Source organism: Peromyscus eremicus, chromosome 6 (genome assembly GCF_949786415.1).
Source record: "Peromyscus eremicus chromosome 6, PerEre_H2_v1, whole genome shotgun sequence".
In the NCBI taxonomy this organism is placed as follows: Eukaryota; Metazoa; Chordata; class Mammalia; order Rodentia; family Cricetidae; genus Peromyscus; species Peromyscus eremicus.
The window spans coordinates 113,672,167-113,686,337 of record NC_081421.1 but is presented as its reverse complement, the minus strand read 5'-3'; the positions used below and the strand labels follow the sequence as shown (position 1 = coordinate 113,686,337).

General features: G+C 34.3%; 1 protein-coding gene across 5 annotated transcripts in view; it reads left to right on the top strand.

Moving 5' to 3' along the window:
- Pkn2 (protein kinase N2) overlaps window positions 1-14,171 on the top strand; it is a 146,786-nt gene that overhangs the window by 119,453 nt on the left and 13,162 nt on the right. For 4 of the 5 annotated variants that reach the window (XM_059266368.1, XM_059266369.1, XM_059266366.1 and 1 more), the window contains 8 exons: window positions 1,943-2,086; window positions 2,375-2,450; window positions 3,129-3,303; window positions 3,476-3,602; window positions 4,077-4,207; window positions 4,289-4,364; window positions 4,442-4,533; window positions 11,034-11,210. In XM_059266368.1, the coding sequence (XP_059122351.1) occupies window positions 1,943-2,086; window positions 2,375-2,450; window positions 3,129-3,303; window positions 3,476-3,602; window positions 4,077-4,207; window positions 4,289-4,364; window positions 4,442-4,533; window positions 11,034-11,210 (998 nt within the window). The remainder of the gene's footprint in view (window positions 1-1,942; window positions 2,087-2,374; window positions 2,451-3,128; window positions 3,304-3,475; window positions 3,603-4,076; window positions 4,208-4,288; window positions 4,365-4,441; window positions 4,534-11,033; window positions 11,211-14,171) is intronic. The other variant, XM_059266367.1, reaches the window with a different exon arrangement.

Here is a 14,171-nt window from a genome sequence, read left to right as displayed (position 1 = left end):
CAGAAGTAGAGGTCAGGGATCTGGTTCTATTACCCTCTACCTTATTCCCTTGAGACAAGATTTGTCACTAAATGTGAAGCTCACCATTTTTTAGCTAGCCTGGCTAGCTAGTAAGCCACATCAGTCCTCTTGTTACCCCTTCCCAACCTCAGCACTGGAGTTACTGGCTCCCACAGCCACACTTGACTGCTCAAGTCTTCATGCCTGTACAGCAAGGGCTCCTACCCATTGAGCCATCTCTTCAGCTCCTAAAATACTTGAACTTCTAATGGAATATAAATAGTATTAATGCTCGTGTGTGTGTGTGTGTGTGTGTGTGTGTGTGTGTGTGCCACTTGTTAATTTTAAATACTTACATTCTCATACTTTTTATTCCAAGGTAATTTTGCCATATTACTTATGAGTCAGAAATGAGATGAGATCCTGGGATTTCTGATTGTCTATTTTCTGATTCCTTCTTTTGCTAGCAATGAGTCTGTCACTGTGACAAAACACATGTGAAAAATCATCTCAAGGAAGGAAGTTTACTTTAGCTTCCAGTTTCAGAGTTTGGGGTTCATTGTCACTTGTCCCAGTTGATTTTAGACTCGGGTGAAGCAGACATAATGAAAGCACATGAAGGAGGAAGGCTGCTCACCTCCTGACAGCCAGAAAGCAAGGAAAGAAAAAGGACAGAATGCCAATGTATTCTTCAGCTATATGCTCCCAGTTTGCTCCTTCCCCGCTAAAGCCCACCTCCTGAAGTTCCACCACTTCCCTTGTCTCAAGGGAATAACTGATCTGCTGCAGTTCAGATCATATGACAACAGAGTATTTCTGGCATGTTTTGTCTTGACTCCTGTTTAATTTTTATAAATGTTTTCATTTTCATCAACTAATTTTATAAAGTAAAAAATCTATTTTGTATGCATACTAGAAACTTAAATAATAAGTTGTAAAATTTCACAAAATGAAAATTGTTATATAAAAGAAGTAATTTATTGTAGGACCTAAAGGGAAATACATTTAGATCTTATTGTGAATAATCTGCATAATTCCTAAAGATAAAACAGTGGAAGAGTCTGGTACTTTCTAATTAAAATGTGCATAAATTATAACATACTACAGAAATCAGCTCATGGCTTGATCCCAACATACAAACTATTGTCTAAGGTATATTTAGTAGTAAGTTGTCAAAACCTTAAGTATGTTTTCACATGTAAACATTATTTCTAATAACCACAGTATACTCTCTTGTGTGGATGTGAAATCATATATACTTAACTTGTCCTTGTGATCTGGATATTCAGGTCATTACTAATTTTTTATATGTCTTTTTTATATTATAGTAAATGAACATACTTAAAACATGGGTTAAATACCACCACCCACCTTCATTTAACACAGACTGCTGTGCTCACCAGCTTTACTGCCTTGTGGTAATCTTGAAAATTCAATGACCTGATGTTCTTACAGTACTCACAGTGTATGGCACATATAAGTGCCGAAGAGAAGCCATTCCAGGCCTTCTGTGGCCCAATAGTGGGTCAAAGAAATGGGTTTTGACATGATTCTTCTGAGGGAAGCACTGTGACATTTTATCGACAGGACAGCAGGCAACAGTATTTGGAGAAGAGAAACCTGAAAGATTGGGGTTCTAAGTAGAAGAGAAGTTTCGGTGGTTAATGATTGTTCTCAGTATGTGTTCTGGCCTTAAACTTTAGAAATGCATTAGCAGAGATTGTCTGAATATAAGTTTGATTAAGTTAAAATTTGTAAGTTTGATAAAAGTGATGTAAAATTGAAAAAATTAGTTTTTTTTAAAGTACTGTGATTTTGGGTGTGTACTTTGTTTATTGTATTTGTATTTCATATATTTTGTGATATTTTATTCAAGTGTGTGTCCAATGATGTCTTTTCTGTTTGTTTGTTTTTTTGTTTCTTTTTTTTTTAATTATCTTAGTCACGTGAACTGGAAATTTCAGTTTATTGGCGTGATTGGCGATCTCTGTGTGCTGTAAAATTTCTGAGGTTAGAAGATTTTTTAGACAACCAGCGGCATGGCATGTGTCTCTATTTGGAACCACAGGGTACTTTGTTTGCAGAGGTAATAAATGTATTTTATTTAATGTGCATAACTACTGTAGAAATTGTATGTGTTGACAGCATGATGTAGAAGTGGCAAGAATGTTATGGCTGCTCTGCTGCAATATTAGGGGTGTGACCTTGAGAAAAGTCATTTATCCTCTCTAGGTCCGTATTCTCATCTGGAAAATGAAGGGGTTGGACGAAGTTATAGATAAGATTCCCTTAAGTTCTCAAAACTTAGGATCTAGTAGATTTCATGAAACTATCCTTACAGTTTTCATGTCAACTTGAATTTTCGTCACTACAGGTTACTTTTTTTAATCCAGTTATTGAAAGAAGACCAAAACTCCAAAGACAAAAGAAAATTTTTTCAAAACAACAAGGTAATTACTAAGAATCAAATGTGGTATTTTGTTTATAGAAAATCCAGCTGTCATCTTAAAAGTAATTGTGTTTTCTTTCTTTTTAGTTGTAATTTCTAACATTTTAAGTAGTATTTAAACATATCCTTAATAATAGAATCTATTACTCCATTTCTTGTTTGTTTGTTTGTTTGTTTGTTTTGAGACAGTCTAGTAGCTTGTGTGACCTCAAATTATGCTGTCTGACCTTAAAATGATCCCCCTGCCTTTGTCTCTCAAGTGCTTGGATTACAGGCACGGACCACCATGCTTGCCTTCATCACTGAGTTTCAGTAATAATCAACTCATGATTGTCTTAACATTTCCTACCACTCCCTGCTTTCTGAGCTTATTTGAAGCAAACTTAGATACCACTGAGTCCTGTTGTTCATTATCATAGATGCCTTAAACTTTAACCATACCTAACTACTAGAGTTAAGAATCCAAACTTGTATCTATTTTTTAAAATTGTGTTATTTACACTAGTTTTAATTAAAAAAAAACCAAAATAATTAAGAACTAGAGAACTAGTTTTTAAGTTACAAATTTTATTCTTCATAAATTATAAACCGATGAATATGGAATTTTTAATTTTTTATGGCTTTTGGTAATATATAAAGAAATTACTTATCTTGCTTTCATTATTCACTATATCTACAGGCAAAACATTTCTCAGAGCTCCTCAAATGAATATTAATATTGCCACTTGGGGAAGGCTAGTGAGACGAGCTATTCCCACAGTAAATCATTCTGGCACATTCAGCCCTCAGACTCCTGTGTCTACGACAGTACCGGTGGTTGATGCACGCATCCCTGAACTTGCAGCTCCAGCCAGGTATATGTCATAGAAGGCTTAAGTATATCTTACTCAGTCCCAGTCTTTCCAAGTAAAATTGAGAAACTACTGCACTCCTTATTTAAAAGAAGTTAGTTTGCTTTCATTTTGCAGCTACTTAAAAATAAAGACTTTGATTGCTGTTTCGGTAAATTGCTTTGTCTTCTGTAAGTGATTCTACAGTAACCAAATTGGACTTTGATCTTGAACCTGAACCTCCTCCAGCCCCACCACGCGATTCTTCCCTTGGAGAGATAGATGAATCTTCTGAAATGAGAGTTTTGGATATACCTGGACAGGCAAGGCATTCTAACCTTTCCTTAATACAATTCCTTCTTACAGTAAAAGCATCGTAATGACTAAAGTGTACATTTCAATTAAAATTACCAGTATGAGCTATGAGTTTGTGTGTTTTTTTTTTTTAATTGTTGTTTTGGTTTTGGGGGGTTTTGTTTTGTTTTTGTTTTTTCATGATTAAATTTTCTCAAGGAGATGAAGTTGATGGGAGATAGCCCCTTTCTTTGGAACACTGTTGTCATTAGCCTCTGTATTCTCACAGGCCCAAAGGAATGCAGTGGGCTGCATAAATTAGAAGATTATGTGTTGCTCTTTTTGTGGTTTTGTTTTTGTTTTTGTTTTTTTCTATAAGAACAAGTAACCAAATCTGAAATTGTTTCTCTAAAGTTTTTGGAATTGTTTCTCCAACTTCATGATTATCAAATAATTTTTTTACTGGAGGTCCTCTAGTTTATTGAGCACTTGTTATTTTACAGGGTTCAGAAACTGTTTTCGATATTGAGAATGACAGAAATAACATTCGTCCGAAATCCAAATCTGAATATGAGCTTGACATTCCTGACTCAGGTCGAAGTTGTTGGAGTGTTCGAGAGCTTGAGGAGAAAAGGTGAGGAACAAGTAGGTGTGATGCGATGCTGCTGTCCCCTTGGTCCTGTAGTTGCCTTATTTTTGATTATTACTCTTTTAGATCTCAACAGAGGTTTCAGTTCAATCTACAAGACTTCAGGTGCTGTGCTGTCTTGGGGAGAGGACATTTTGGAAAGGTAATCTATCGGTACTTTAGGAATATATACAAGATTAGTAATTCAAATGGAAATGAATTATTTTAATCTTATTTCAGGTGCTGTTGGCTGAATATAAACACACAAATGAAATGTTTGCTATAAAAGCCTTAAAGAAAGGAGACATTGTCGCTCGAGACGAAGTAGACAGGTCAGTTTTTTAAAATGGAAGTTTTTCTTTGAGGTGAGAGATTAAGAGTGGACAGCAATAAATCTGAGTTCCTAGAAATATTTGATGAACTTAAATTTATCTATATGGCAAAAGGCAGACATAATTAAAAGTTGCTTTTCTTTCCAGTCACTTCTCTCCCTTAGGCTGGGTTTGTGGATACCAAGTAAAGACAGTGGAATGTTTAAACTAATTGCATTACATTTTTATAAGTTGAGATGCTAATAAAGTATTAGCATGGAACTGTTACTTATTTGTGACTTAGTAAAACTAATTGCATTTTAGCCTCTGAAACAGGTAAAATGTCATTTCCTGATAATTCGCAAGTAACTCAATGGTTAATACCATCACTTTTGAAATACACCTTTATGAATTTTCCCTTCTACATATTTTTTAAAAATTATAATTATTTATTCTGTATATATACACACATGCAGTGGCATACAGCATACATGTTGAGATCATTTGTATGTATGAGTGTTCTGCCTGCATGTATGTCTGTGCACTATGTGCATTCAGTACCTATTGAAGTAGAGGGTGTTGGACCCTGTGGGATTTGAGTTACAGACAATGGTGAGCTGTCATGTGGGTAACAAAAATTGAGCCTGAGTCCTTTAGAAGAAAACCAGTGTGCTTAACTGCTGAGCCATTTCTTCAGTTACCCCCTTTGTGTTTTTTAATTCATATTTTTTAGTATAGTGCCTTAGCTTTCAAAGAGTTTAATAATGGTAAATGCCGTGGATACATCTTTATATGGTTATTACAATGCAAGGACTTTAGGAATAAAAGATTAGAATTCAAGAATATATCTTAATATGATTCATACACATGCATATATGTGGAAATATTTTATAAAAATGACATGTTTATCAGAAAGGCTTTCATATAATATTTAGTAGTGTTTTTCTTACACTACTAAGTATCTTAATAGAAAGTAGTGCTTGCAGAGACTGGACAGATAGGTCATCTATGAAGAGCATTTGCTGCTCTTTTAGAGGACCAGGTTTGGTTGCCAACTACCACATATAGATAGTTTTGGTTTTTTGTTTTGCTTTAATTCTCTATCTTTATGACTAGGGATTGAACCCAGAGCCTTGTGCATGATAGGTAAGGACTCTACCACTGAATTACATTAACCAGCCCTCTGTTTGCTTTTTTGAAACATATAGCTCAAACAGATTTTGAACTTGTGGTCCTCTTGCCCCCAGCTCCCAGGTATCTGGGTTTAGAAGCCTGCACACTAGACCTAGCCATGTACATTTATACATATGTGACATATACGTATATCTATATTTAACTACATTTGCCTTTCTAGTTAAATTGATGCTTGCAATGTTTTTTAATTCTTCATATAAGTAGTTCTTAGAATTAAAATAGGTTGCTAGGCATAGGGGCACACATTTAATCCCAGTAGTCAGGAGACTGAGGCAGAAAGATTGCTGTGATTCAGGGCCAGCCTGGGCTACATGCTGAGATCCTGACTCAGATCCCTCCAAAAGAATTTAAAATTTAGACCATTGTTTAAAAATTGACATTTAAAATAAATTGGAATTTGCCTATTTGACTTTTACCCTTTTTCTCCCCTACTTTTTCTCATTCTTACTAAATCATATAAAAAAGATACGTCTTTGATAGCCAAACTACCAAAAAATAGAATTTATGGAGCTTATAAAATAGTCAACCATTTTAAATACATAGAAGTGTATTTATCTTACAGAACAGATAAGTGAGAGATGGTCTTTTATTCCTTCTGTTTGAACTTGAAATATCAGAAGTTTCAAATGTTTTTAGTTCCTTGAACAGTTGGTTTTATTCCAGATTTGTAATGTTAATAATGTTGAACTCAAGCCAGGCATGGTGGCACTGGCTGTAATCCCAGCACTCAGGTGGCATAGGCAGGTGTAGGTCTGGGAATTTGAGGCCACCCTCCTCTATGTTGAGAGTTCTAGGCTAGTCCATGCTACGTAGTGAGACCTTGTCTTGAATTCATTTGTTCCTAAAATAATGAGAAACTAGTCATAGATTGAACATCTATAATCTAAAAATCTAAAACCTGAAATGCACAAATTCTAAACTTTTTGACTAAAGATGTGATGCCAAAATCTATCACTCAATGTTCACAAATGTTTCATACACAGTTATTTAAAATATTGTTGTAAAATTACTTTTAGATTGTGGATATAAGGTACATATGAAACATAAATTAATTTTGTGTTTAGACCTGGGGCCCATTGCTGTACTATATATCTCATTACCTGTGATGAAAAACAGTTCTGGCCTTGAGCACTTCAGATAAGGTATCTCTAACCTTTACTACTGTGTTATCCTGGTAGCTTATATAGCTTTTTGCTACATTGTCATTACCTTGAACCACAACTTTGTAGAAAGATGCTTTCTAAATAACTCAATCAGAATAATCCTTTTTTTTTTTTGAGACAGAGTTTCTCTCTGTAACAGTCCATAATATCACCACAAATAAAAAAGTATAGAACAGAGGCTAGAACCAAAGCCAAATCCTAAGCCATTACCTCAAGAAAAAGAATCAGTTAAAAAAAATAGACCAGTATATTCTTAAATGACATATATTACTTGTAAATATGACTAGGAAATAACTCAAACTAGTTATACCTAACCAGGATCCTTTATGTTTACCTTGTAGTTTGCCCTTTTAATAATTCCATCAAGTTCTTTTTAACTCTGTGTTACTCTTTTATTGTTGTTATTTGGGGGAAGATAAAGTCTCTATGTGGCTCAGGCTGTCCTGCAGCTTGCAGTTCCATTTGCTGAGATTACAGGTGTGTGCCCAATATTCAGTCGTGCCCCACCCCCCTTCCCTTGATCATGAGTCTCTAAATTTGTTCTGTAGTCTGGGCTATATTGTTTTTATATTATTTTACTTTGAAGTGTGCCACTTTACCTAGGTTACAGTAAATTTCAAGTCAGTTTCTTTAATATGCTGTCGTTGAAAACCAAAGTAACATCACACTCAGTCTCATTACTTAGTTTTCCTACCACTGTTCTGAACATTCAGTTCATCTCTCCCACCGCGTGCAGTGTTGTAACCGGGTTTTTATCAATTCATAATAATTGTAACAGAATAGAAACAGAAGTCGTTTCTTTCAGTGTGGGTGTGGGTGTGGGTGTGTGGTGCAGAAAGCCAAAGCTTTTCAGGTTATATGGGGTTCAATCCTAAAGCCTGAGTTTTATTAATGGTTTTGTTTTCTACTGGCTAAGATGTTCATTTATTTCTTTCATAGATTTTAATAACTGATGTGAACATTATTCTTTCATACCTTTTAATAACTGCTGAACTCTGAACAAAACTGGTTACTTAGGGCAACAATATAAAAGCATTGTTAGTAAAGAAAGCTGAATAAATTTTACCTACAAATAAATGTTACAGACAATAGCAGTTTATTAGAAGGATATCATTATATACTGATAGATTTAGGGCCCCCTTTTTTTAGAGGAGAAATTGAATTTATACTGTTCTAGAAAATGAAGGATACAGAACTTAAAGTTTGAGAGGCTGTCAAGATGGCTTAGTTAGTGTATAAAAGTACTTAGCACACCTGACAACTAGCTCTTACAGATTGTCCTCTGACCACTACATGTATTCATTGTCACCTGTATGTAGCAGCACACATACTCAACACATAAAATAAATACATAAATGTAATTACAAATATTAAAGTTTGAATTGTTGTGAAAAGTTTTAAGGGGAGTATGCAATTTAGACAACATTGAAACAGTTTAAAGATTATTATATAGTTTTCTTGGATGCTGTAAAATGCTTAAGACTAAAATCATTGTGTTAATTTGAATTGTTAAAGAAGCTTCTTCCTCTCACTAATCTTATCTTCAATATTGTCAGGATGTCTTTTCTACCTGTCTTAGGATTTCTATTGCTGTGAAGAGACACCATGGCCATGGCAACTTTTATAAAGGAAAACATTTAATTGGGTGGTTTACAGTTCAGAGGTTCAGTCCATTATCACTGCGGTGGGACATGGAGGAAGGCAAGCAGACATGGTGCTGAGAATTTTGTATCTTGACATGCAGGCAGTAGGAAGTGATCTGAGACTGGGTGTGACTTGAGCATATAGGAGACCTCAAAGCCCACCTCCACAGTGGCACACTTCCTCCAACAGGGCCACACCTTCTCCAACAAAGCCATACCTCCTTATAGTGCCACTTTGGGGGCTATTTTCATTCAAACCACCACACTACCTCTCACATGGTCAGTTCATATCCAATCTGACATCCATCAAGTAGAGTACTCGTGATCCACCATAAATTCACCCATAATGGATTACTAAGTCACACATAAATATCCCTCATGTTTATAATTTGTTTGAGCCCAAATTATATCTTAGATAAGCTTTGTCTTACCTCATCTAAATATTTCACCTACATTAACTCAAAAAAATGCAGTTTGTTTTAATAAAGCAGATGTTTTTAGAATCTTATTTAAAAAAATTTTAACACATTTTTCAATAAATTTAAGTAGGACAAAATCAAAAGTATTAACTTAAATTTTTTGCTATGGATTTTTATGCCTGTGCTTTATGTAAACATCAAAGTAAAGCTTAGGAGTATTAGTGTGGCTTTCTAAGTATGTAAAAATTTAAAAAAAGATCTCGGCCTGATAATGCACACCTGTACTGCTTGCACTCTGAAGGCTAAGGCAAGTGGATCATGAGTTTGTGGCCAATGTAAGTCACATGAGACTGTCAAAATAATTAGAATGTGTGAAATCAGTATCTAGTTATTTAGAATGTGAATCTGCAAGGAGCTCAAATGTTATCAGAAACTGCATTTTTTTTCCAGTATTTAAATGTAAACTGGTGTTTTTGCTCTTGTCCTAGTAGAGCAAAAACACAGAATTTAAAATGCTTTTGTAACAGATATGATTTTTTTTTTTTTTTTTTTGGTTTTTCGAGACAGGGTTTCTCTGTGTAGCTTTGTGCCTCTCCTGGAACTCACTTGGTAGCCCAGGCTGGCCTCGAACTCACAGAGTGCTGGGATTAAAGGCATGCGCCACCACCGCCCGGCACAGATATGATTCTTAATGGCTACTAGGCTTATTTAAATTTTCAAGTCATTCATAATATAATTTGGATACTCTCATATAAAATATTCCATCTTTTGTGAGGGGTGGTTTGGGGTTTTTTGTTTGGATAGTTGGTTAGTTGGTTTGTTGATTGGTTTTTTGAGACAGGTCTCTCTGCATAGCCCTAGCTGTCCTGGATCAACTCACTATATAGACCAGGCTGTCCTCAAGCTCACAGAGAGCTGGCTGCCTCTGAGTCCTGAGTGCTGTGATTAAAAACATGTGCCACCATGCCTGGCAACTTTATCATTTTAAAAAAATAAAAATAAAAATAATAACACCAGTAATTTACCTTGACATTTGGAATGCCACAGTGTTATTTGGGACAACAAAAATCAAAATCTAAGCATTTAAAAATGTTTTAGGATAATGATGATCGTAATCATGTATGGTGCCCATGAAGTTCAAAGAACAAGTTCATGGTGTTCTTTCCTACCCTCCAACTTTGTGTGTTGCAGACATTGAAGTCAAGTAGCTAATTACTCACTCAGATATCTCACTGGCTTGTCCTTAATTTAAAAATAAAAGCATTAAACAGAGCTTTAAGAAATTTTTTTATTCTAAGTTGCAATAGAAACAGAAATGAAGCTTACTTAGTATTAGAAATATATACTATTTCTTAATCAGGTTTATCTATTGGTCCGTATTTTGATCAGGTACTAAAAAAAGTTAATTCAAGCTTCATTTGAATAATAATTTTTATTATTATTAATACTTGACATCAATTTGTCAGGTATTAATACTTGATATCAATAATACTTGATATAATTATCTTTCACTGAGTTTTGCTAAATATTTTCAGGAGAAGGGAGAATTCTTTTGTTTTTGCTGTTTAGGGAACATAAATGTTCCACATTCAAGGAGTTTTGCCACATTCCTTTCAAGAACTTGTCTTGTTCTTGTGGGGATTGCTACAAACATTTGTATGATACCACAGAAGATCACATTGTTTTCAAAGAATTCCCTTTTGAAATGTGTAGAATTCTCTTTGCTTTCTTGTCAGTCTTCTAGATTAAATTTTTATCAGCCTATCTGTATCTCTCAGCTTTATATTTTTTGATAAAAATTTGAATACTGAAGCTAATGAATTATAAATGCTGTCCTTGGAATTACCATGTTCACAAACTTTATTTACTTATTGGGTCTCTCTATGTAAATTAACTATAATTACTAGCCCCATTTGTGCCAAGCTGTTATTATCATACAAACTGTATAATCTTTATGTTCTGCTACTCATTAATATATTTTCAGTTGCCATTATATATCAAGTAGAACATTTCTCATAATATTGCAAAATACATTTTTATGATTTTTAAATTCATAAGTTTGGAATTTTATTTCAAATTTTGGTATTATTTTTCTCTTACAGTCTGATGTGTGAAAAAAGAATTTTTGAGACTGTGAATAGTGTCAGGCACCCCTTTCTGGTGAACCTTTTTGCATGTTTTCAAACAAAAGAGCATGTTTGCTTTGTGATGGAGTATGCTGCGGGTGGGGATCTGATGATGCACATCCATACCGATGTCTTCTCTGAACCCAGAGCTGTGTGAGTATGCCTTAGACATCTGCCTCACTCTCTGTGACTTTTACGCCTTGGTTCTTCCCTAATGACCCTGTAAGAAATAGAGTTTCTTACTTTTTGCTGAATACTTTTTGTGGTTTTATGTACTCTGTTGTCCATGATGAAAATTTCATGAATTACCATTATTTCATACTTGATAATTTTGATTCAACTTAGGTTACATTTAGATTGTTTTTATTTTAGCTGTTAGCTTTCCCCCTACAGAATGACATCCTAGAATCCTAACTTTAAAGGTAAATTATACTGCAAGTACAATATGTGTGTGTGTGTGTGTGTGTGTGTGTGTGTGTGTGTGTGTGTGTGTGTGTATTTAAAGTATAGGTATGTTAGTATCTTATTTGTTTAAAATATTTATATTTGTATTTTATAGGGTAAGTGTATTTATCATATTTCTCAAGAATGTTTAGGGGAAAAAAAAAAGCTGGTATAGGTTGATTGTCCATTACACAAAATGCTTCAGATTTTGAAATTTTGCCAAATATTCCAAATCCTTAATCACAAAATTCTCCAAGTTCTATACTTTTTTTTTTTCTTTTTTCCTAGATAAGGTCTCCCCATGTTACCCAAGCTAACCTTAAATGTTGTATGTATCCTAGGCTGGCCTTAAAAGCCAGAACCATTCTCCATCATTTTCCCAAGTTTTAGGAATATAGGTTTGTACTACTAAACCCAGCTCTGAAACTTTCTGAATGTTGTATTAGAGCCTTTCATATTTCAGATTTGGGGATTAGGGATGTTCAGCTTATATTCTTATTGCCTCTAGGGAAAGATGGAAAAGAGACTTCAGGATAAACCATTTTTGTAGTTCATCGAAATTGTGTATTAAAAGTTAGCTTAATCAACTACATAAACATTAAGATTAGTAAGCATTTTAGATTATAGGCCATATACAGTATATTATTTATTGTTCTAATTTCACAACTTTTACATAGTGGAAAGTATTCCTATTAGCTGTATCATACGAGACTCACCACGTTTATATCTCTAGTCCCAGTCTCTTCCCTAATGGCCCAGCTATTAATAATCTCCCGCTCAGGACCAGCTTTTCCATTTGTAAGGCCCATAAAAATCTCACTGAGCATCTCAAGTTGTTTTCCTGCCTGTTTTTCTACATTTCCCAGGCCTGCTACTTTCCCAGTCTTCCTCGTCTTAATAAATAGCAATATTACCTTTTGTGGTGTTCAAGCTACAATGCAGAGTGTCATTCTTGGTCCTCTTTTTCCCTCACCTGTAACATCCATACAGTTAGCAAATCCACTTGACTCTCTTCAGAATTTTCCCAAATCATTAGACTAAAAAATCCAATAAGTACTTTTATTGATTTTACTTTTGAACTATCTGAAGTCTATTTTCTGATGAAACATCAGCTGACATTCATGTAGTAATTTCACTTTCACACCTTTGATTTTCTGTGTAACTGGTAGAGGTGTGTTTACATAGACCGTGATAGTGTCAACAGCTTTCAGTTTTCAGATAGGAAAACAAGAATTAATTCTGATGTATAGTAAAGTATTTTAAAAGCAGGCCAAGTAGTAGAAAGCCACTAATAATTCATTTTCTGAATGTTTAAAACTTAAAAAATTTTCCTTATTTCTATTTTATGTGTGAGTGAGTGTCTGCATGTATGTCTGTGTACTACAAGCATGCAGTGCCCATAGAAGGCAGAAGATAGAGAAGGACGCCTGTAGGTGTTTTAACATTTTTAAGGTGGTAGTGCAAAGTAGACAGGAGATGGTACCAGGAGGATCCTGAATTTAGGTCAACCTGAACTACATAGGTAGTACTTGGATTCAAACAAACATAAAGCATAAAAATATGTTAAGCAGATATTTACTATACATGGGAATTATTTCTTGTTTTGTTTGGTTTTGATTTTAAAAAAACTTAAAAATTGTTACTCATTTACTCCCTTATTAACAGAGGAGCAGTTCCTCTATCCTGTTGAGTAATGTGACAGCTGGAACAGAGCCTGGCACATACGGCAGTGGGGATCTGTACCACCTGAGACTGCAATGAAAGCAGTTGAATGTTTGTAGCTGTGCTGTTTTCCAGTGTGCGGCTCTAAACAAAGGAGTTCCTCTGTCTGAGCTTCATTTTCTGCTTTTGTAAAATAGAGACTTGAAGAAATGCAAGTAACAAAATACCTGACTCTACCAGACTTAGTCTGTGTTTTCCCATTTGTTTTGTAAGTTAAATTTAATCAGTAAATCTGTTTTTAAAAAAAAAAAAAAAAAGAAAAGGAGGAACTTTTTTAATTGTTACAATACTGTTTTGCAGCTACAATGTTTGCTGTAAAAAAAAAAAAGCTTGACAAAACTATCTTGATTAGTGTATCAAGTTTAACAAGCTGCACACAAATGCTTTAACCTGTTCATAAGATTAAACTAACTTGTAAGTAGTTGCATTTAAAAATTCTTCTAAATTACAAACCCCATTTTTATAAAAATGAGTAAACTTTAAACCTGAGTATAATACCTATATGTATGTAGTATTAATGTATTAACTTCACATAAAAAATATAATTATCTCTGTGGATGGCAGTTGAGTTGGAGTGATAGGAATAAATTGCTGAGTAGAATATTATACTTTGGTAAAGGAGTAGGTAATAATGCATATTTTATAGAGAAGATAATTTTTTAATATTTAAAAATTATTATAAAATATTATAAAAGATAATTATTTTAGATAATTAAGAACCTAGTTTTCCTAGATATCTCTAGATTTGCATTTGTAAATTCATTCATTTATTTATTCTCACCCTCACTCAGCAAACCTATTATGAGTCAGGATTTTGCTATGCCTTAAGAGTTGATATTCCAGCTAGGCTCAGTTTTTTCTGGAACCCAAAGCCATGTATCCATGCTAGGCTCTGTTTCCTGCCCAACAAACAATCCTAAATCCACACATCTAAAACCAGACATTTTC